The sequence below is a fragment of the Centroberyx affinis genome, unplaced genomic scaffold (genome assembly GCF_046629955.1).
Source record: "Centroberyx affinis isolate AG114_WGS23_722 - 3 ecotype Tasmania unplaced genomic scaffold, CSIRO-AGI_Caff_v1 ptg007383l_1, whole genome shotgun sequence".
NCBI lineage: Eukaryota > Metazoa > Chordata > Actinopteri > Beryciformes > Berycidae > Centroberyx > Centroberyx affinis.
The window spans coordinates 31,760-53,520 of NW_027283725.1; the positions used below are offsets into that span (position 1 = coordinate 31,760).

The 21,761-nt window shown below is 41.6% G+C and overlaps 1 protein-coding gene across 1 annotated transcript in view; it reads left to right on the plus strand.

Moving 5' to 3' along the window:
• LOC139639559 (laminin subunit alpha-5-like) overlaps nt 1-21,282 on the plus strand; it is a gene marked incomplete at both ends in the record, with an annotated part of 38,938 nt that extends 17,656 nt beyond the window's left edge. Inside the window, 18 exons of the mRNA XM_071513682.1 lie at nt 4,480-4,598; nt 4,820-4,910; nt 5,125-5,259; nt 5,995-6,108; nt 8,339-8,479; nt 8,939-9,055; nt 10,827-10,928; nt 12,189-12,323; nt 12,512-12,649; nt 13,513-13,565; nt 13,982-14,081; nt 14,422-14,474; nt 15,348-15,453; nt 16,064-16,163; nt 16,411-16,567; nt 19,387-19,516; nt 20,274-20,416; nt 21,179-21,282. Coding sequence (XP_071369783.1) covers nt 4,480-4,598; nt 4,820-4,910; nt 5,125-5,259; nt 5,995-6,108; nt 8,339-8,479; nt 8,939-9,055; nt 10,827-10,928; nt 12,189-12,323; nt 12,512-12,649; nt 13,513-13,565; nt 13,982-14,081; nt 14,422-14,474; nt 15,348-15,453; nt 16,064-16,163; nt 16,411-16,567; nt 19,387-19,516; nt 20,274-20,416; nt 21,179-21,282 — 2,038 coding nt within the window. The remainder of the gene's footprint in view (nt 1-4,479; nt 4,599-4,819; nt 4,911-5,124; nt 5,260-5,994; nt 6,109-8,338; nt 8,480-8,938; nt 9,056-10,826; nt 10,929-12,188; nt 12,324-12,511; nt 12,650-13,512; nt 13,566-13,981; nt 14,082-14,421; nt 14,475-15,347; nt 15,454-16,063; nt 16,164-16,410; nt 16,568-19,386; nt 19,517-20,273; nt 20,417-21,178) is intronic.
• Between the last annotated feature and the right edge of the window lie 479 nt (nt 21,283-21,761).

Here is a 21,761-nt window from a genome sequence, read left to right on the forward strand (position 1 = left end):
GTAGTTAAAATAAAAGAGTACAACTTAAAAATAAAAGGCACTAGTTAAATTAAATTTACACATTTACAAACAGAACTCCCATTCATTTTTAATGGGAGTTCAGATGTAAACTAACTGTATTTCATGTTTTTTGTTTTAATTAATAATCGTAGAATATTGGCATGTTGGCAATATAGAAGCATTTCATCAAGGTTAATAATCAGGATTATATCTCAGCTGTAATGGTGCACAGTATAACTGCAGCCTGTCGGGGTGAACTTGGTGTTATCAAAGCTCTGGTTATATTTACGTGCAGGAGCCACCTATTATCAAAGCCCTAGTTATATTTAACAAGGAACAGCATGGATATCACAATGAGGAGAAGGTCACTAAAGGGTAAAGTGATATGAAAGAAAACAGAGAGATGCAGATATACAGCAGCTGTGGAGCGGCAAGATTACAGTCAAACTGTGACTGATACCACAGCTTCATCTGCAGTGGATAAGGCTCCGTTCACACTGCAGCTGAATGAGTCCTGATTCTGATTTTTTTTTTCCCCTCACATGACTCACATGTCTAGTCATGGTGAACAGAAAAAGTCTCATTTTTTCAATTCCAATCTGGACCGCATGGATATGTGATAAAATAAATCTGATTCCGAGGTAGGTAGGTAGGTAGATACTGTACTGATACTGTAGATAGATAGATAGATAGATAGATAGATAGATAGATAGATAGATAGATAGATAGATAGATAGATAGATAGAATTTTATTTATGGTCAAACAGAGCAACAAACACAGTACCCCAATAAAAAAGGAGGTTGAGGACCACTCATTTAGAGTTATGAGACACAGGCTAAAAATAATACACATGAAAAAAATACTAGAATATATATATATATATATACATATGTATATACATATATACATACACACAAATATACACACACATAACTACATACATTCATACAGATACACTGATACACATATACATACATACACACACACACATGAAAAATAGAGGTCATATTACACACACAAACACAAAGAATATAAAACAATCTTAGTATTGCATTATAAAATGAATGAATGTCTTATATGAGGTGGCAAAGCTTTGGCACATATGCATATTGGTATGCAGCCTTCATGCGACTTGTATTTGAACTCTCAAATCAGAATTTCTCGGTGTTGCCGTGACAATAAGTAAATCTCACGTCATTCGCCTGAGACAGTCGTCATCATTTTGGCGGCGTGGCAGTTCGGCCGAGCCGGCGTTGGCATGGAGACGACGAGACACAACAAAGGAAAGAAAGACAAACAGATAGATAATAGAACTGGGACACACAGACCTGAACCAGGATGTGTTGGAAGCCAGTGAGAGAAGTGTAGGTACAAAAACGGATGAGACTTTTGTTGTTGTTACTCTGTGTCACATGTGTCTTTATGACATCGCTGACAGTTCATATTGGTATCAGATATGGGTTTCATCCAAGAATAGATATGAACAATCATCCAAAAAATGGAGAATGAAGATATTAGGGTCAAAAGAGTTGACAGAATATGCTTTATACTGTTCCTTTGCCCTGTTTTTGTCATGTGTATCTACTGTGAAGCTCTGGAAGTTGTCAATATATCTCTGGACCAAGGTCACCAAGATAAATTCCGGCACATTTGTTGCATCTGCCAATTTAAATGATTTCAAAACCGTTTTTGTTTCCGATTCTGATGCTGAGGAGTTCAGCTCTTCTTGGCTCATCCCTTGTCTAACTTCCAGCATGGAGAAGTTGTGCAGCTGCTTTTAGAGCTATTTGGATGTTTAAGGAAAAAAAAAAAAAAAAAAAAAAAAAATCAAACGTGCCTCAAGTCTGAGAAAAACACTCAGTGCTATCAGGCTGGAGTCAGGGCCGGCGGATAAGGAGCGCTGGTTTATTTAGCCGGCACCTCCCAGGCGCTGAGGGGCTGATAAGGACAAAAAGCTATCTGAGGGTTTCACAGACACTGTGAAGAGAAAAACCTTTGGTCTGGTGTGTGTGTGTGTGTGTGTGTGTGTGTGTCTAAGTCATTCTCATATGCGTAAATCTAAGATTAAGAGTGAAATGTATGTAATCTACATGTGCATATATGCATGTGTGCATGTGTTTACATCTTTGTTTCCCGTTCTTTTCATGTCTGTGTGTCTGGGATTGCAGGTGTGTGTGTGTGTGTGTGTTTTCTAGTGTGTGTGTTATCTTTCTTACATACGTGCCGCTAAATTTAAATTTGGGATGTCGGACGTCCGTTTCTTTCTTCCCAGATAATCTAATCTCCGTGTTTCCCAGAATACACCTCTTCCTCTTCACTCCAAACGGCTCTTCTTCGTCTTTTAAAACAGATGCTGATAAATTACAGTCTGCTGTGGTTCCACTGTGGTTCCTTCATTGTCTTCTTCTTCTACTTCTACTTCTACTTCTACTTCTGAGTCTTCTTCTTCTTCTTCTTCTTCTTCTTCTTCCTCAAAGGCAGCGGTAGCCTAGGGGTTAGGTTAGGTTCTTCTTCTTGTGTAGATGGGGCCAAATGTCTGAACATCTGCCCTCTGAGCTGTTTTCAGAGGCACAGGCAGTTAGTTATCTGACAGGTGTATGGGGGGTTGTTCAGGTCAAATACATTATGTTGTATGTTGAGACAGAGAGAAACCAGATGGCGGTTGTCAGCCTGGTGAGAAACATGGCACTTTGGGCGAGACACAGAAATCCATAGGAATATCTTTTTTACCTGGCTGTTTTATAGATGATCATTATAGGAACACCGAAATATTATATCTCGCACTCCTCACTATGGTTTGTTTGTAATGTATTTGATCTTGGAATTGAAGCTTGTTCTGCTGTTGAACTCCTTCTGTGTCACACTGGGTAAACGTGACAGAAAATACATGTAAATATAAAAGTAAAATGTATTATTTAAAGATAATAGAGTGTGGGCAGTGTGCAGGATCTTCTCAAGACTGAAGTGATGCTTTCCAACGCACCTGCATCGGAGATAGTTGGATGTGCAAATATCTCCATGGAAAAAATACATTACTTTGAAAACGTGGATTTAGTTAAGATTGAATTAGTCTGTATTTTTAATAGACAGCCTCCTGTACTGTACATTTGTAGAATGGTGGAGAAAGTCAGTTCCTCTCATGTTGTTTTTCTAGAGGCTTTGAAAGAACTCTCTTTTAAAAAAAAAAAAAAAACTACAAATCCAAGTCTTTGATAGAGTAAACCTTTACAGAGATAGCACCCGCCTTTTGATCACTGACTTTGATCAGCCATAAAACCCTTTTATTATTCATAACATAACCCAAGCTCACTATCTAAACTTCAGACTTTTGACAGCTGACTTTGATCATTTATGAAACATAATGTAATTCCATCAAAGGCCCCCTTTAGGGAAAAATATATCCTGTCACTTCTGAGCCCCGTGTGGTTCTGCTAATTACAGCTCTGTCTCTTCTCATCTTTTTTTATTTGTTTTGAAACATCCTAAATATGATCCTTAGCTGTGTGTAATCTTCTATGAAATATGAACACCTGCCAGAAGAAACAAAAACCAGGTTTGGAGTCGGTTCAGAGGGCCGGCTGCGGTGTGGAGATGACACTCTGCCACGGGAAATATTATGTTTGAGATCATATTTAAATTTTACTGCACCGCTGAAGAATCTTACTCCAAATTGAGATATCTACCGAAATGATGGTGGAAGAAAATTAAAACGAATTACGGCAGTTTTCAAAGGATAATAGGTAACTTAACCCCTTGATTGACAGAATGATGAGCCGACAGTAGAAGACTGTGGTTGGTGTCTTCTCATCCCTTAATGCTTGACATGTGATCTAGTTTCTCCTTTCTTCCAACCCCGTCTGTCTCTTTCCTCCATTCCTCCTCTGCAACTTCTCCCTAATTTTTCTCTCCCTTGTCGATTCTTGATCAACTTAAAGTGCCGATTTTCTTGCTTTACAGACACTAACTCCTTCTCATCGTTCTCTCTCTTCCTTCTTTCCTCCTTCTCTTCTCCTGGGTAGCAGCAGGTTTTACCCCCCAGGTGGATGTTTACTGTGTTGTTTCAGCCTGATGTGTGTGTGTGTGTGGCACTGTGTGTGTGTGTGTGTGTGTTTATCTGAGTGTCTGTGTCCTCTTTAGCCTGTCTGTGTTTTTGCCTGTGTGTTGACATGTGTTCACATGCCACCTTATGTGACCCATTTGTGAATCTAAAAAAACCCTCAACATCAAACTCTTAGAATTTCTTATGAGTATTTGAGTAAGTATTTTAAGTTCTGTGTGTTTCAGAGAGTAACTGTAGTGTATGTTGTTGTGTGTTTCAGAGTGTAACTGTATATGATGTCCTGTGTGTTTCAGAGTGTAACTGTAGGTTTGTTGTGTGTTTCAGAGTGTAACTGTAGTGTTTGTTGTGTTTCAGAGTGTAACTGTATATGATGTCCTGTGTGTTTCAGAGTGTAACTGTAGTGTTTATTGTGTTTCAGAGTGTAACTGTCACCGCCACTCGTTTGACTGTTACTACGACCCGGAGGTTGACCAGAGGAGAGCCAGCCTTGATACCCACGGACACCACAGAGGGGGCGGAGTCTGCCTCAACTGCCAGGTAAGGGATTCACTCTACTCTATTCTATTGCATAAAAGAAGAACATTTTTGTTTGTATGCAAACTTGAAATACATTTCCTGAACTTTGTAATTTTCCACTTTGTCTTATCTGTACCCTTATAACCCAAATAAAGCAAAGTAATCTGAATCTGAATGTAATCTGATCTAGTAACTGTAATGGAGTAAATTTTAATGATATATTTTCCTCCCTCTCCCCTCAGCACCACACCACTGGAGTCAACTGTGAGCGCTGTATCCCCACCTACTACCGGTCAGCTGACCACCCCATCGACTCCCCGTTGGCCTGCTCACGTGAGTGACAGCTGTCAGTCAAATGATGTAGTCAGTGCCCACCTAATGTGAAATGGACATAAAGCATCATGCTGCATAATGAAACACGGTCAAAGATCATCGCTATGTATGTTATTCACTGTCAGTTCTCCTCTTCCCCCTTTTTTTTGTCCCTGCTCCTCCTCCCCATCATCCTCGTCTTTTTCTTCCTCCTCCTTCCTCTTCCTCCCTGCAGCGTGTGTGTGTGAGTCAGAGTTTACGGACGGGACCTGTGAGGATGTGACCGGTCGGTGTTACTGCAAACCAAACTACACCGGGGAGAAGTGCGACTCCTGCGCCAGCGGCTTCATCAACTTCCCCGACTGTTACCGTGAGTCTTCTTCTACAGCAGTAATACCTGAGAATTATTCTTATACAGTATATATATTATTTTCCTTGGTTTGGAAGCATCCGCACATCCCGGCATATGGGTATGATGGACTAAAGTTCCTAAAATCACCATATAGAACGCCTTCTTGTGTATTATGGGTTTTATACAGGAGTTACCGACTTGTGTACTGACTGAACAGCTTTCTAGAAAGTCATGTACATATAGTATAAGAATTAAAAGAGAGGAGAAAGAAGAAAGATTTCCCCTGGTTTCCCCTGGACTTGCTGAACCTCACAGGAATTATCAAAGTGTCTTTTACCAGATTGCTTGGCTGAAACTAGCCATGTAGCAAGCCTGCATGCACACACACACACACAGGCGTTTACACATACATACACACACACACTCATGTACGTGTACTTGTGTAATGTGCACACACATACATACATGCATGTACACACAAACTCGCACAACCGATGTACATGAATACACACACATGCAGTATGTCTTTCTTTAAGTCAAGTCAAGTTTTATTTATTTACAGCCCAATATGGCAAACATATCAAATACAATAAATTGCACAATCAATTCACTTTCTTTACATTTTACATTTATACATGTACATCTTTCCCTCGCTGCTATGCACAGAGTTTTAAATCAGAATCAGTTTTAGAAGCTTTGACAGTCTGCTTGTTGTCTTGTTTCACTGGTTTCTGTTCTCTCTCTCTCTCACAGCCATCCCCACTTATCCCACCAACAACAACAACGGAGAGGCCAAGCCAGCATCAGAGATCATCAGTAAGACCTGTCACTCTCTCTTCCTGTGGAACCTTGAGCTCAAAGCTTCTGGTAACACTTTACAATAAGGGTCACTAAGTTAAGGGTTAGTTAACCGTTATTAAGCATTAACTAACCCTTATTAAGCATTAACTAACCCTTAACTTAGTGACCCTTATTGTAAAGTGTTACCAAGCTTCTTGTTCAGTCGAAGATAGAGCCTGTTAGGTGTTTTTCTTTCCATCAGTTCTGGTTTCACTTCTTCCTTCATTTCAATCCGTTAAGAAAGTTGTCTTTCTTCCAAATTCAGATATTGCTTGATTGCTTTGAACTTTTGCATGATTCAGCTACAGACGTTGTGTCAACTTTTATTTTAGCACTATATATTTACACAGGTTTTCAACACAGGTTTTCATATCAATATCTCTTCAACGCCAAAATCTTTTCTGGGTTTATTGATCAACGTGGGAAAATCGGGTCGTTGCAGCAGCAAAAATGATAGAATACAGCAAGGAAGAAAAAATAAATAATGGAGAATGTAAAATGAAAAAACTGAAAATGAAAAAAATTGAAAATTATAATGAAAAAAATTATAATGAAAAAATGAAAAAAAATATATATATATTCAATAATTCAATATTTTCTTAGTAACAGTCTAATTTCTTACGAATATCTTTAATTTTCCTACTTAAGAACTTCTCAAAATAGGGCCTGAATTAATTCTGGTTAATAAACTTTAGGCTTACTGCCATTGAGGCTAGGAGACAAGGCTAGGAGGCTAGGAGACAAGGCTAGGAAGCTAGGAGACAAGGCTAGGAGGCAACCCAAAGTGTTTCCATCTACAAAACAATTGGGGAAAAACCTATTTAGGGCAACTAGAGCAAAGATTTAAACATTGGTTGCTGTTGGTAACTGTAAAATTTGCAGCTTATTTCCAACAGACATGAGACAGAGGCCTACCTGGCCCTACACCAAATAAAGCTTTACAATAAATGTTCATCTTAATGTTAGGTGTAGGGGAACCTATGAAGACTTTGAACTATAACCTACTTGTCTAAAATGTGTTTAAATATATGATATTAGAGGCTTACCTTTTCACTGTAGGAGTTTTAAGACAGGTGAAGGGCTGTCTTCAACTTTCATTTCAAGAATACCATGTATTCCTAAAGTTTTTTCTTAGGAAGAAACATAAGAAGAAATTTAAGAAAATATATAAGAACTGTTTTTGGGAATAGCATTTTTTCCTTTTTTTTTTTCTTAAAACTAACGTTAAGAAAAAAATGGCACTTGAGAAGATTTTTTTTCTTAAGAGGGTTTTGTCTCGTCTCAGCTGCTGTCCTGCTGCTGCAGTCAGGTGTGTTGGGGAGTTTTGGGAAAGCGGTGCGGTGTGAAAGGAATCTCAGTGGAATGTGATAAGCCGGATCAAAACACACTTCAGTCCAACCTGAGAGAGACTGAAGAGAGAGAGAGACAAGCCAGTGTTTTCACATCAGTCTGCTGTGGCTCTGCAGCAGGAGGGGGGGGGGTGGGGGGGCTGGTTTTATTTCTGTTAAATGTGACCGGGAAAATGACAAGTCAAAGAAGAAGAAGAAACAAGGAGGAATTAATTTCTCATAATGGAGAATGACTGGGAGTAAATCTCTCTATCTCTATCAATAATTCAATAATTCAATAACTTTATTGGCATGACTGTTCACCAGAAACAATATTGCCAATATTGCCAAAGCAGGTTATGAAATGTCATTTATCGAAAGGCAACAAACAAGTTTACACTTTCAAACCATGTTGAGATGATGAAATTATTTGGTATGAAAACATCTCTCCCTCTCTCTCTCTCTCTGTTTCCCTCCCTCTCTCTCTCTCTCTCTCTCTCTCTCTGTTTCCCTCCCTCTCTCTCTCTCTCTCTCTCTCTCTCCCTCTCTCTCTCTCTCTGTTTCCCTCCCTCTCTCGCTCTCTCTATCTCTCTCTGTTTCCCCCTCCCTCTCTCTCTCTCTCTCTCTCTCTGTTTCCCCCCCCCTCTCTCTCTCTCTCTCTCTCTCTCTGTTTCCCCCCCTCTCTCTCTCTCTCTTTCTCTCTCTTTCCCTCCCTCTCTCTCCCTCTGTTTCCCTCCCTCTCTCTCCCCCCCCCTCTCTCTCTGTTTCCCTCTCTTTCTCTCTTTCTGTATCTTTCTCTTATCTCTCTCAAACTGTCTCTTCTCCCTGTTTTTCTCCCCCCCTTCTCTCTCTCCCCCTCTCACTCCCCCCCCCCCCCCCCCCCCCCCCCTCTCTCTCTCTCTCTCCCCCCCCCCCTCCCCCTCTCTCAGACTGTGAGTGCAGTGCAGCAGGCACGGTGGATAACTCCTGCAGGCCGGACCCTCGGACTCGGACCTGCATCTGTAAGCCGGGCTTCAGCGGAGACCACTGTGACGCCTGCGCCCCTGGCTTCTATGGGCTCAACTGTCAGGGTGAGAAATGGACACACACACACACACACACACACACACACACACACACATATTTGAACCACACACACAGAAACAGACACAAATACACACACAGAGCCAGGAATCCCAGACACCTCATTTATGGGTCTGTTTATTTATTTATTCTAGAGTTGGTTTGCCACCCAGGAGCGACCTCACACACACACACACACACACACACACACACACACACACACACACACAGACACACACACACATTCACTCCTGAGTAAACAGCATTGCACCAAGCTGTGTTTATCAGTGTAAATAGTTTCTCATTTACACCTCTGCTCCAGTCTGTGGCTTTGTTATTATTTTATTGTTTGTTTCGGTGCAGTTTGTTTACCTAACTGTTTGTTGGTGTGTGTGTGTGTGTGTGTGTGTGTGTGTGTGTGTGTGTGTATGTGTGTGTGTGCACAGCCTGTCAGTGTTCAGGTCCAGGCTGTCTGGACGGGTCATGTGACTCGCTCACCGGACACGGTGTGTGTCGTAACGGTTTCCACGGTGACCACTGTGACCAGTGTGCCCCCGGCTACTTCAACTACCCACTGTGCCAACGTGAGTCTCTCTCTCTCTCTCTCTCTCTCTGTCTCACACTCTCTCTCTCTTTCTCTCTCTCTTTTAGTTATTCATTATCTCTAAAAAATCTGAGTCTGTAAAGTATCATCAGTTTGTCCACCAATTACTTAAGATATCTACTGTTATTTTTTATTACTATTATAATAAGTACAGTAATTTGTTTTAATTTTGTATATTATTTGCAGAGCACAATTTGGAGCAAACCTCTTTTTTTCAGCTGTTACATATCGGGATGCACTGATCGGGTTTCCTCTGTCCAATTACCAATTTCTTATCAGTGTGATCGGCTGATTATCGATTCGATCAACAGTTAAAATTAAAATGATCCATTTCACTCTGACTGTACAAACACACCGTGTAAAACTGCACAGCAAGCGTAAACAGAACATTTTCAGTCCAGCACTGTGTTTAACAGACGGCCTCATGGCTGCATGACACTGAATCATAGCTTCAATTCAAATATAGTGAGTGTGAGCACATAAAGAACGTCATCGTGGCAGTATAGATTAAAGCCTTCTGTTTAGTAAATGAAACTGTTTAGAATCATATAGGAATAGCATATTCACAACACTAGAAATTAATCAGTTAATTAGTCAGTGTTGCCACTGAAAATGGCAAATTAATATAATCAGTCACTCTCAAAATGCTCAAAAAAGAGAAAAATGAAATGACCAAGTCATTAAAAGGAAGCAAGGCCACTTCCAAACCGGATGGACCCGTTCTGTATAAAAAACAAAACACAAAGCCCATATTCAGTTTCTGTCTGATGTCCTGTCAGCATAAAGAACACTCAGCCTGTAATGTGACCAGGCAGAGGGAACAACAGCTGACCTCTCTCTCTATTTACTATTTCAATTCAGTGAGCTTTACTGGCATCAAGTACAGGTCAGTATATACTGCCAAAAACTGGGTAGTAATCAGTAATGATAACATTCATAATGATGATAAAAAAAAAAGTCCAATAAAATTAAAATAAACTGTTACAATAATGGTAATAATAGTAATAGTTGCAATAATAACATCATATGTAAAATAGAGAATAAATTAATTTCAATATTAAGTACAGAAGAGAATACCATAGAGAGTATAGTATAGTAGAAAATACAGTAAAATATATCAAATTTAGTGGAATTTGCTGATGTATATGTTTTTTCTTTCCTTTCTCCCCCCCTCTCTTCCCTCCCCCCTCTCTTTCCCCCCTCTCCCCCTTCTTCTCTCTCTCTCCCTCTCTCTCTCTGTCGCTCTGTCACTCTCTCTCTCTCTCTCTCTCCCTCTCTCTCTCCCCCCCTCTCTCTCTCTCCCTCTCTCTCTCTGTCGTTCTCTGTCACTCTCTCTCTCTCTTTCGCTCTCTCTCTCTCCTTCTCTCTCTCCCTCCCCTCTCTCTCTCTCTCTCTCCCTCTCTCTCCCCCCTCTCTCTCTCCTTCTCTCTCTCCCTCCCCTCTCTCTCTCTCTCTCCCTCTCTCTCCCCCCTCTCTCTCCCCCCTCTCTCTCCCCCCTCTCTCTCTCTCTTCCTCTCTCTCTCTCTCTCTCTCTCTCTCCCTCTCTCTCTCTCTATCTCTCTCTCTCTCTCCCCCCTCTCTCTCCCCCCTCTCTCTCTCTCTTCCTCTCTCTCTCTCCCCCTCTCTCTCTCTCTCTCTCTCTCCCTCTCTCTCTCTCTCTATCTCTCTCTCTCTCTCCCCCCCCCCCCTCTCTCTCTCTCTCTCCCTCTCTCTCTCAGTGTGTGGCTGTAGTTCAGTCGGCTCTCTGCCAGGTGGCTGCGATGCGTCCGGTCTCTGTCTGTGTAAGCCGGAGTTTCAGGGCCCTCGATGTGAACAGTGCCGCTCCGGATTCCACTCCTACCCCAACTGTCAAGGTACACACACACACACACACACACACACATACACACACACACACACACACACACACACGCGCTGGAGGAAAGTGAAAGAACTTGATATCCTGTTGGACTGAACACATGTTGGACTCACACGGAGAAACACACATGGAAACACTAAACTCTCAGCACCTTCTTATGAAGTGTTAAACTGCCTTGTTAAATTTAATGGCACTTTATTGGGGTTCTACCTTCTCAGTGTAAAGTAGAATTAGTCCGGCAGCAACTGTCGCACAGCTATGAGGTTTTAAATGGAGCAGACCTTCAAATAAAACTCTGATTCTGTATTAGGGAATGTGGAAGAGACTTTCATATCAAAGCAGTATAAAACAAATATATAGAACACTAAAACTATGTGCAGTGGAGCCACAAATAAAAGTATAATGACATGATACACAAGTAAAAATATAGTGAAAGTCAGAGGTGGGGACTCGAGTCACGTGACTTGGACTCAAGTCACAGTTTTAATTGCTTGAGACTTGACTTGATGCATGAAGACAAGACCTGAGACTTGACTTGACTTGGGTTCTGGTGACTTGGGACTTGACTCTGACTTGTACTCTGATGACTTGAAAAGGTTTCTAAAGTCTTGACTTGAGATCTTGTGTTTGTGTAAATGACTCAGATTGAAAGTGATGAGATTTGTTCCAGCAGACGACTGAATTTAAATTCTGTTTTCTGAATTTGTATGGAATGATTGAATTTATTGAAGTTGAAACTGATTATAGAAATCAAACTCATGATGCTCTTACCAAGTTTTTATCCTATTAAAACCATATTGCATTGAAAAGTCCTAGATATTTAGTTTTCTTTAAGATATTAAATTGATACTGGACTCTTGATTTGTTCTGACTTGACTTGCTGTTCTACATTTAGACTTGAGACTTGACATTAATGACATGGACTTGACTTGGACTTGACTTGGTAATCTACATTTAGACTTGGGACTTGACATTAATGACATAGACTTGACTTGGACTTGACTTGGTGATCTACATTTAGACTTGAGACTTGACATTAATGACATAGACTTGACTTGGACTTGACTTGGTAATCTACATTTAGACTTGGGACTTGAGACTTGTGCCTCAAGACTTGACACTGACTTGGGACTCGAACAAAGTTGACTCAGTCACACCTTAACTATTGACTCCTTGGCTTTAATAATCACCTTGTTTGTATCTTATGATTGTTGTTTATTTTTGTTAACGAGGCGTCTCACTTCCTGTTTCCCAGTGTGCAGCTGTGATCCTCGCACCTCATTGGACGCCAGCTGCAGCGTGTCGGGTCACTGCCACTGCCGGCCCAATTACAGCGGAGCGTCATGTGACCAGTGTGCCCCCGGTTACTACGGTTACCCCAGCTGCACACGTGAGTCAGAAACCCTGACGATGCATCAGACAGCTGCTTGGCTTGGCTTGTTGCTGTATCTGTCTAAACTTCTAAACCTAACAATATATCGCTTTGCATATAAAAGTGATCGGACTGCTTTTATCAGATATGATATATTTATAAGATGAAATGGATCTCTAATCTGAGTCAATGTGTTTCCCCTGCAGCCTGTCAGTGCTCAGCAGAAGGCTCTCGTTACTCCAGCTGTGACCAGCTGACAGGACAGTGTGTGTGTCTGCATGGTGTGGAGGGCCTGAGGTGTGACAGCTGTGCACACGGGGCCTACGGCTTCCCCAACTGCCAAGGTACTGACACACACACACACACACACACACACACACACATGTGCGCCTGACTCAGGTGTGTTAGGGTAATGACACACACACACACACACAGGCCAGTGCACAGACAGACACGTATACGTAAACACATATGCAGACATACAAGTGCACATAGAAAAGATTGGAGTTTTAGTTCTACAAGATTTCTCAGAGGCAGAGCTGCTCTGGAGGCAGAAACAATCTGATTGGTTGAGTTAAACCTCAGTGGGCGGAGCCAAAGATTAGCTAACTGTCAAACTTGAAAGGTAAAGGAGGAACTCTGGTCAATATAGATATGTAAAATACAAATGGCTATTATTTATTGTTTTCATTCATTCATGTCCATGGCGTTCATGATGTTGGAAGCTAGCTAACTAGCTTACCTAGATAGCTATAGGCTAGTTTGGCTAGTTTGAACTGGGAACGTCAGCTAGCTAACTAGCTAACCTAGATAACTATATATTTGTGATGCCTTTAACTGTTGTTGCTTTGTTGTTGTAACGTTGTTAAATCTCATTGTTTGTTCTTTTAACCTTTTATTCTTTTGTAAAGCACTTTGTAACCTATGTTTTGAAAGGTGCTATATAAATAAAATTTGACTTACTTACTTAGCTATAGGCTAGTTTGGCTAGTTTGAACTGGGAACGTCAGCTAGCTAACTAGCTAACCTATAACTTAGTATGGATAGATTGTATTTTAGCTAGGCTTCATATTAGCTAGTTCCTCTATTACCCGATGCCTATTTTCACTGTGCTTCAGTCTGATGTTACTTAGCCAGAAAAACTGTAGCTGAGATTTTTGTCTCTTCTTTTTCTGTCTCTTCATTGCCTCCTCTCTATCTTCCCCAGCTGGTACCTGCCATCCTGCCGGCTCTGTTCAGTATGTGGTGCAGCCACCTGTGGTAAGTTTATACTCACAACACCTTTTTGGATCATTTGAAAACTTCTAATGAATTAAACTCAAGTTTTAGCCTACCAGGAGTGATGCAAAGTGGCTATGGCTAAAAGAGCTGAGCTTGGAGCTGTGACATCAAATACAAGGAAAGGCTGGGTCAGACATTTGGTGGTTAAGTTTCCATGTCATCTTATACCTATATAACGATACATGGGAAATGGTTTACTTTTAGTGGAAATTAAATTTTGATAGAAATTAATTGGAAATACGTCAAAATGTGATTTCATTGTGACCTATAGCACATATACAGTAACTACAAGGCAGGTGGAATTTGCATTAGGAATGTTTATTGTAGTAAAAGCCATCATGCTGGTAGTAGAAATGGTCTGATTGGTTTATTTTTTCTGTCAATCATCCTCTCAGGGCCAGTGTGAGTGTCGTCTCCATGTGGAGGGCGGGGCCTGCGACAGGTGTAAACCTCTGTACTGGAACCTCTCCCCCGACACTCCTGACGGATGCTCCAGTAAGACACACGCACACGCACACACACACACACACACACACACACACACACACACAGACACCACGACTTTAAATCTGCAGTAGGCAACTTTCCATGTTTGTTAATAAATGGCGAGAGAGAGGTAACTGAAAAAAACGGCATCTCAATTAGAGGGGATGGGACGCTCTTCTCTATTGCAGTCCCAGTTTGTGATTCAGGCTGATAAGACAGGTGTATTTTTACCTAAAACTCTTACTTTAACATCCTGATCTTCAGTCTGAGCATCTCACCTCTGATGGAGCCGACACACAAAGCCTCTGTCTAATGTCTAATGTGTGTGTGTGTTGTGTTTCTCCTCCAGGCTGTGAGTGTAACATCCCAGGAACAGTGAGCGGTGTGGCACAGTGTGCACAGGTGAGTGAGTTCAGCTGCTTCCTTCCCTCTGAAAAACACTTAAATACTTTATCCACTGCCCCAGTGTGTAGGGTGACCACCTGTCCCACATTTCGCAGGACAGTCCCGAAATTGGAACGTTTGTCCCACGTCCCGCACGTCATAACCAGTGTCCCGTATTTCAATGATTAGGTGTATTTTTTAATTGTTTTTGTAAACAACATACTTATCTACTTAACCATGCATTTTCTAGTCGCTACTTAAGGAAACTGGTCGGTTTATCCCTCCTATTGCATAAAATGTGCTTTTCAACCTAACTATTAGCCTATTATATTTAATTCATTATATTTATTGGCTTGAATAGGTCCTAGTGTCGTTAAAATAAACGTTTCATAAAGCGCACCGATGAGTTAAAGCAAGTTAATATCCAACGCCACTGCAAATAGGCATTCCGTCTATATTAAATCAATATTTACATAGCCTAATAATAGTAATTTCTCTCTCCCACGTGCCCTGCATTGTCATCACGTCTGCTGTCCTGCAACGGAATAATTAAGAGGTGGTCACCCTATCAGTGTGCCATACTGTAACTGTGCTGCCAGAGTACAGTATGTTTTTCCATTAGATTTGTTCAGGGTTCAGTACAGTTAAGGTATAAATAGAACGAATTTGGAAGGTCAGAGAAAGATGGTAAAGACTAAACATGAAAAAACATGAAACAAAAAATGAAAAACAACGACCAGAATTAATGCTTCATTGATGATTGGCAACGCCCTAATCATTATTAATGAATAAATCAGTGCCAGTCAGTGCCACTGTAAGCCCAATGTGATCAATGCTCATGGTTCCTGTTATTTTAATAATAATAATAATGATCTGTCTATTTCCTGGCAGGGCTCTGGTCAGTGCCACTGTAAGCCCAATGTGTGCAGTGGAGTCTGCTCTGTGTGTAAAGACGGATACTACAACCTGCAGGAACACAACTACTTCGGCTGCCAGGGTGAGACATCATCAGTATATTATTTATTTATTATTATTATTAGTTATAAAACGACCTGCAGGGCTGTGCTGTCAGCGCTGAACGACACTTCAAAGTCGCTGTTAGTTTCCCATAACAAGAATGAACATTTAAAGGCAGTAAATTGGATTGTTGAATTCAAATTGGCTGTTGAAATTGGTTAATCTACTAGCAGTGTTTATGTTCATATGTTGTGATTCTTGTACTTGTTAGTGCGTATCAGTGAATTGAAGGGAGATTGGAGTAATCACCCAGCAAGTATTTCACAGATGGCGACATGCAGGAGGAGTTCAACATCAAGCCAAACATCAAGCACATCATTTTCACAATATGTTATTATGGCAAAGGTTGAAAAATGATATTAAAACAGCTCTGTATACTGTTTTGAACTGATATCGGAAAGATATTTAGGTTCAGATTTCCCAAAACGGAGCAGGCAGCAGCTATAGACGACTTCGGACATCATCTAAAGTTTCATTTTGGTGCTGTTTGCTGGGCATTATCAGATGTGTCAACTAACATCTTCTAACGTCTCACTGTATATGTGTGTGCGTGTGTGTGTGTGTGTGTGTGTGTGTGTGTGCGCGTCCAGGTTGCCAGTGTGACATCGGAGGTTCAGCGGGTCAGTCTTGTGGAGAGAGGAACGGAAGGTGTCGCTGCAGACCGAACGTGGAAGGACCCAAGTGCAACCTGTGAGTCAAAGCTTTAGCTCCGTTTGCTCTGGAAGAACAGAACCTCTTCCTGTTTTGTGCCGTAAAGCGATCCAGCAGATTTCCCTCCAGATCCACCAGGTGAAGGAGAAACAATGGAGGATGCAGAGTAGAGGCTGGTAGAGGCTGACAGGCTGACCACTGATGGTCTGGTCTGTTTACGTTGAGTATACTAATGTCTCAAAATGAACGTGTTATTGATTTACTGATGTCTTCCTCTCTCCTCCAGGCCTCGTCCGAACCACTACTTCCCCGACCTGCACCACCTGAAGTTTGAGATCGAGGAAGGCACCATGCTGGACGGCCGGCCGGTGCGGTTCGGCTACAACCCTCTGGAGTTTAAAGACTTCAGCTGGAGGGGCTACGCTCAGATGTCCCCCATCCAGGTAGGAGGACCGCCCTCTCACCTCTCACCTCTCACCTTTGACCTCCAGCACTGGTCCACTGTGTTTACAGCAAATATGATTTAAGATAAGATGAGATGATTTAAGATCCCCCATGGAGATCATATCCAGATCATTGCAGCAGCAAAGATATGGATGAGAATACAACATATAGAACATGATGAAGTTAAAGATACATCTTTGTCATGTTAATAAGAAACTCCTATTGGCTTGAATGAATTCTCACTATGTTGACTGTCGATGAAGTATTAATAAATATTTAGATTTGATTTCAGTCACAGATTTGTGTTTACATGTAGCATATTTTCTAAAGCTTCAACTGTGGTTAAAATGTATAAAAAGTATTTTTTTTTTAACTTGATTTTCTTCATGAATGTGAATATATTGGTACTATATTGTATTATGAATTGTATATGTAGATGTTGTTTATGATTGTGGCCCCCAGTTACACTCCTCCTGCATGTAACTGCTTGCTCTATGGGTTATTTAAAGGGATATTTCACTTTGGTGAGAATATTTTTTTACTTTTCAGCGCATATACCTCTATAAAAGTTCATTAACACTTCACCGCACTGTGGATGTAGTCGCCACCACTTACTTTACTGACTTGAATTCCTAGTCTAAATATTGTATCTCACATATTTCACATACAATTTAATTCCAAATTTTATCTAATTCTGTGTCCAGGCTCAATCTTCTCAGCAAGTAATGAGTACGTTTTTTTGATTATCGATATTGGTGGGAAAAGCCTAAAGTGGATTCCCAAGGTAGATAATGTTGGAGGTTGTCGACTGAACTGAACTGTGTGTGGAGGTGTATGTGCTGAAAAGTGGAAAGAGAAATATTCATTTTTTAGGGGAATATCTGAGGATGAAAGGTAATACTGTGTCTGTGGGGTCGCTGGTTTGCTTTGGGCTTCAGTGGTGATGGTGCTGGAATTAAGGAGTTTCCTTTGGTTTGGTTTCTCTCTCTCTCTTTTTCTCTGTTTTGGTGTTTTCTGCTCTTCCTTCCTATCCTCCCTGGCTGTTTCCCTCCACTTCCACGTCTGCCTCCTGCCTTGCTGCCTTGCTCCGTGGCTCCGCGGCAGTCCAAGGTGTTGGTGTCGGTGTCGGTCGGCTCTCCTGACCTCTTCCATGTGGTTCTGCGCTACGCCAACCGCGGGGGTTCGGACGTCCTGGGCCGGGTGGCGGTCATAGAGGACGGCAAGACATACTACTGCGGCAACTGTAAGTGCCGGGAGGGGAAAGACTTGAAGACGCCTCCTCCTCTTCTTCTTCTTCTTCTTTCTGACGTTCTGGTCGCTCGTTCCAGCATTGGGACAAGAAGTGATGGGAGGAGAGTGTTGTCTCTGCCTCTTCTCGTCTCTTTTCTCGTTCCCTCCAGCAGAGTGCAGTCAGTTCTGGGTTGGAAACTGCGCTTCCTCGCCTCTTCTCTTGCTTTCCAGTCTTCGCTCCAGACTTCTGCTGCGTTCAAGAGATGTCGGAAAGTCGTAAATTCTCATTTCCTACAAGGGAAGAGTGTTAGGGCCATTCTAGGTGATTTTTTTTTACCAGGGGAGGGGGGTAATTTTCTGAGAAAAAACTCAGAAATTCTGAGATTAAAGTCAGAAATTTGTGAGAAATTTGCAAATTTTATTACCCCCCTCCTCCTTCTGGCTGTGGTAAAAAAAAAAAAGTCACCTACACTGGCCCTAATACTTTTCCGTAAAAATTTGTGTGGGTTAAGCAACAGAAACTCGCACACCAGTCAAAAATGGAAACAAATCCTGAAGAGGCCGACTGATGCAAAAAAGACTGAAATTTCTTAGCAAAAAGTGCAAAAACAAAAGTGCACAAACAGAAAAGGTTCGATCTGTTAGACCATCATCAGTTCAAACCCTTGGAACATAATTGACATAACAAGCTGTAACACAAACCAATGGGTTTTCAAAGCTAGACCACTAGTCAGTTGTAATTCCGAACTTTCAGACTACCGACTTCAAATGTAACGCAGCAAAAGTCCTGGATGGAAAAATATTCTTCCTCTCCTCTCTCGTCCCTCCTCTCCATCCCTCGCTCCTGTCGTTCATCCGTCAGGTTGAGGATTGGATGGATGGGTGTGCTGGTTGGTGGTGTTGACTGGCTGTAGGTGGAGGCCCCGCCCCCTGCTGAGGAAGCCCCTCCCCCTGTCGAGGAAGCCCCTCCCCCTCCCCCCCTCTCCCTGCAGGGCCACATGTCACCGTCTAGTTCAGGGTTTATGACCAAGGATTTATTTTCTGCTATTCCTCCCACTACTCTTCCTCTTCTCTCCCTCCTCTTCCTCTCCTACCACTTGTTTTTCCCCTCTTTCCTGTCCTTCCTGTCCTTTCTTCCTTCTCTCCCTTTTTCCCTCTTTCTTTCCCTACCTTTTCCTCCCCTCTTTCCTTCTGTCCCACCTTTTTTGCCTTCACTCTTTCTTTCCTTGCTTCCTTCATTGACTCCTTCTGTCCTTGTTTTTATCCATTTCCCTCTTTCTTCCCTTGCTTTCTCCCTCCCCTCCTTCTTCTTCTTCTACTTCGTTCCCTCTTTCACTCCTTCTTTCCTTCCGTACATCCTCCCATCTTCCCTTGCCTTTTCCATCTTTCTTTCTTTACTTCCTTCTTTCCCTCTTTACCTCTTTCTTTCCTTCCTCCATCACTCTTTTCTCTCTGCACTCTTTCCTGCCATCCTTCCTTTCTTGCCACCTGTTCTATGGCTCTCCTCTCCTCTCCTCTCTCTTCCTCCTCTCCTCTCCTCTCTTCCTCTCTCCTCCTCTCCTCTCCCCCCCCCCCCCTCCTCATATAGAGTGCAGTGAAGCTTCAGGTTTATGTGAGCGAGGCAGACGTCTATCTGACTCGCTTCATCCTCAGATATGTAAACTCTGAGGGAGAGACCTCCAACGGTAAAATAACAGCCTATCAGAACAGCCGCAGAGGTACGTCTCCACCAATCACAAGAGAGCATCACTAGGAGCTTTTTTTGACTGTCTGCTACAGCAAATTGTTAGTTGCAGGGATGTGTTTGTGTGTGTGTGTGAGTTTTCCATGTATGTGTATGTCTGGGTGTTTAGGTAGAGTGTGTGTATGTGTGTGATGTTGATGTGTGTGTGTGTGTGTGTGTGTGTGTGTGTGTGTGTGTGTTTGAATAGCGATCTAAATAGCTGTAGAAGAATGTTTCAGCCAATCTAAAGTCATAATTTCTTGGTTCCTGTTTGCTGTACAGCTGCTTTTTCATTAATTGTGACAAAATTTTATGTATATTTTATTTATATTAATACATTTTTATCTATGTGTATTTTCTCTTGAAATCCTCTTGAAACAAACAGAGTCCCTGCATAAAAAAACAGAATTCTGATGTTTATTTTTGGATAAACTTGAAGTAAACAAAGATAGCCCGCACTCTGTTTCTTCTTATTATGAAGAAAATATGAAAAATAAAATAAGAAGAAACAGAATGTGGGCTATTTTTGTAAATTTCTTGAAATCCTCTTGAAACGTTCTGCTCTGTGATGTTAATTCTTATTTTATTTTTAATTTCCCCCCAACACACACCAGCTACAGTATTCACTTTGTTCTCTCTTCCCATTGTATTTCAACTTTCATTTTTAATACCATACATTCCTGTTGGCTGTGTGTGTGTGTGTGTGTGTGTGTGTGTGTGTGTGTGTGTGTGTGTGTGTGTGTGTTGTGCAGGTTCGGAGCAGTCCAAACAGATTGTGTTTGCTCCCAGCGTGGAGCCGACGTTCCTCAACGTTCCCCAGAACAACTTTGTGGAGCCGTTCGTCCTGAACCCCGGAACCTGGACCGTGGTGATCGAGGCCGAGGGCATACTGCTGGTGAGGCACTCACACACACACACACACACACACACACACACACACACACACACACACACACACACACACCCCTACATGGATATTTTATTGTGGAAGAGAGCACACACACTTATCACCTTAATGTTGCCTATAGTCTTCATTGTCCTTTATTTCTTCTTCTTGTTTCATTGTTTTTGTTGTCGTTACTGTTATTGTTTCCAATGTTTGCCTTGTATTCTGTATAAGTAAAGAATAAATAGTTAGTTAGTTAGTTAGTTAGTTAGTTAGTTTATTTTTATTTCTGTGTCATGCCAAACATCTGGCCCATCCCACATGGGATTACAGGACTCCACCATTTTACAAAACATACATCTTCCGGTGATCCATATAAGAGCAAAAACTAAATAAATAAATAAATTACCACATTACTACTATATTCTTTCAAATAACATATTTGAAATGATAGGTTTCAAATGAACAATACACTGAAAAGAACTGCTACAAACTTACAGTTTATCTTGATAAAGAACTTTTTTCTCATCTCCCAGGCTTTCTCCAGGTAACTACATAATAAATAACATTATTCAGACAATGTACAGTCAAAGGGTTTTCAGCTGCTAATTGGCAACAGTGCAGTTGCACAGAAAACCCAGCAAAAGCAACATTATGATCAGGATAGATGTCATTAAATTGCCCTGAATCATTGATTAGCAGCTGAAAAAGTGAGTTTCTCATGTTCCAGATCCTCAGTAACACTGTGCTGACGCTCTGTGTGACCCACAGGATTACCTGGTGCTGCTGCCCAGCGCTTATTATGAAGCTCCCATCCTGCAGATCAGAGTCACAGAGCCGTGCAGCTACAGTCCTGCACCTGACACCAGCCACAAGTGAGCACACACACACACACACACACACACACACGCAAGTTTGTATTAGTCTACTTGGGAGGACATTCATTTACTACATTCATTCCCTAACCTAAACCTAATCCTAATTCTAATCTTAACCCTAAACCTATAAATCCTAACCCTAAACTAACCCTCTAAAGAAGTAAGGAACCTGTCTTTCTATCCTTGTGAGGAGGTTTGTCACTCATTCACATATAGAAATACAGCAACACACACACACATAGTCATGGTTTGAGTTGTCTCTCTGTCCTCTAAGCCAGTGATTCTCAACCTTTTCCATACCAAGGACCACAAATTCAGTCCACTTTAGGGCCACAGACCCCCATTTGATGAGATTTTGTCTCTCGGACCCAAATCTTAGACTATTTTTATAATTAGATATGATTTTGTCCAGAACTCCAAGACTATCTGTATTGTAGGTCGAGAGATAACACTGAAACTATGATCAGAACAGTCAA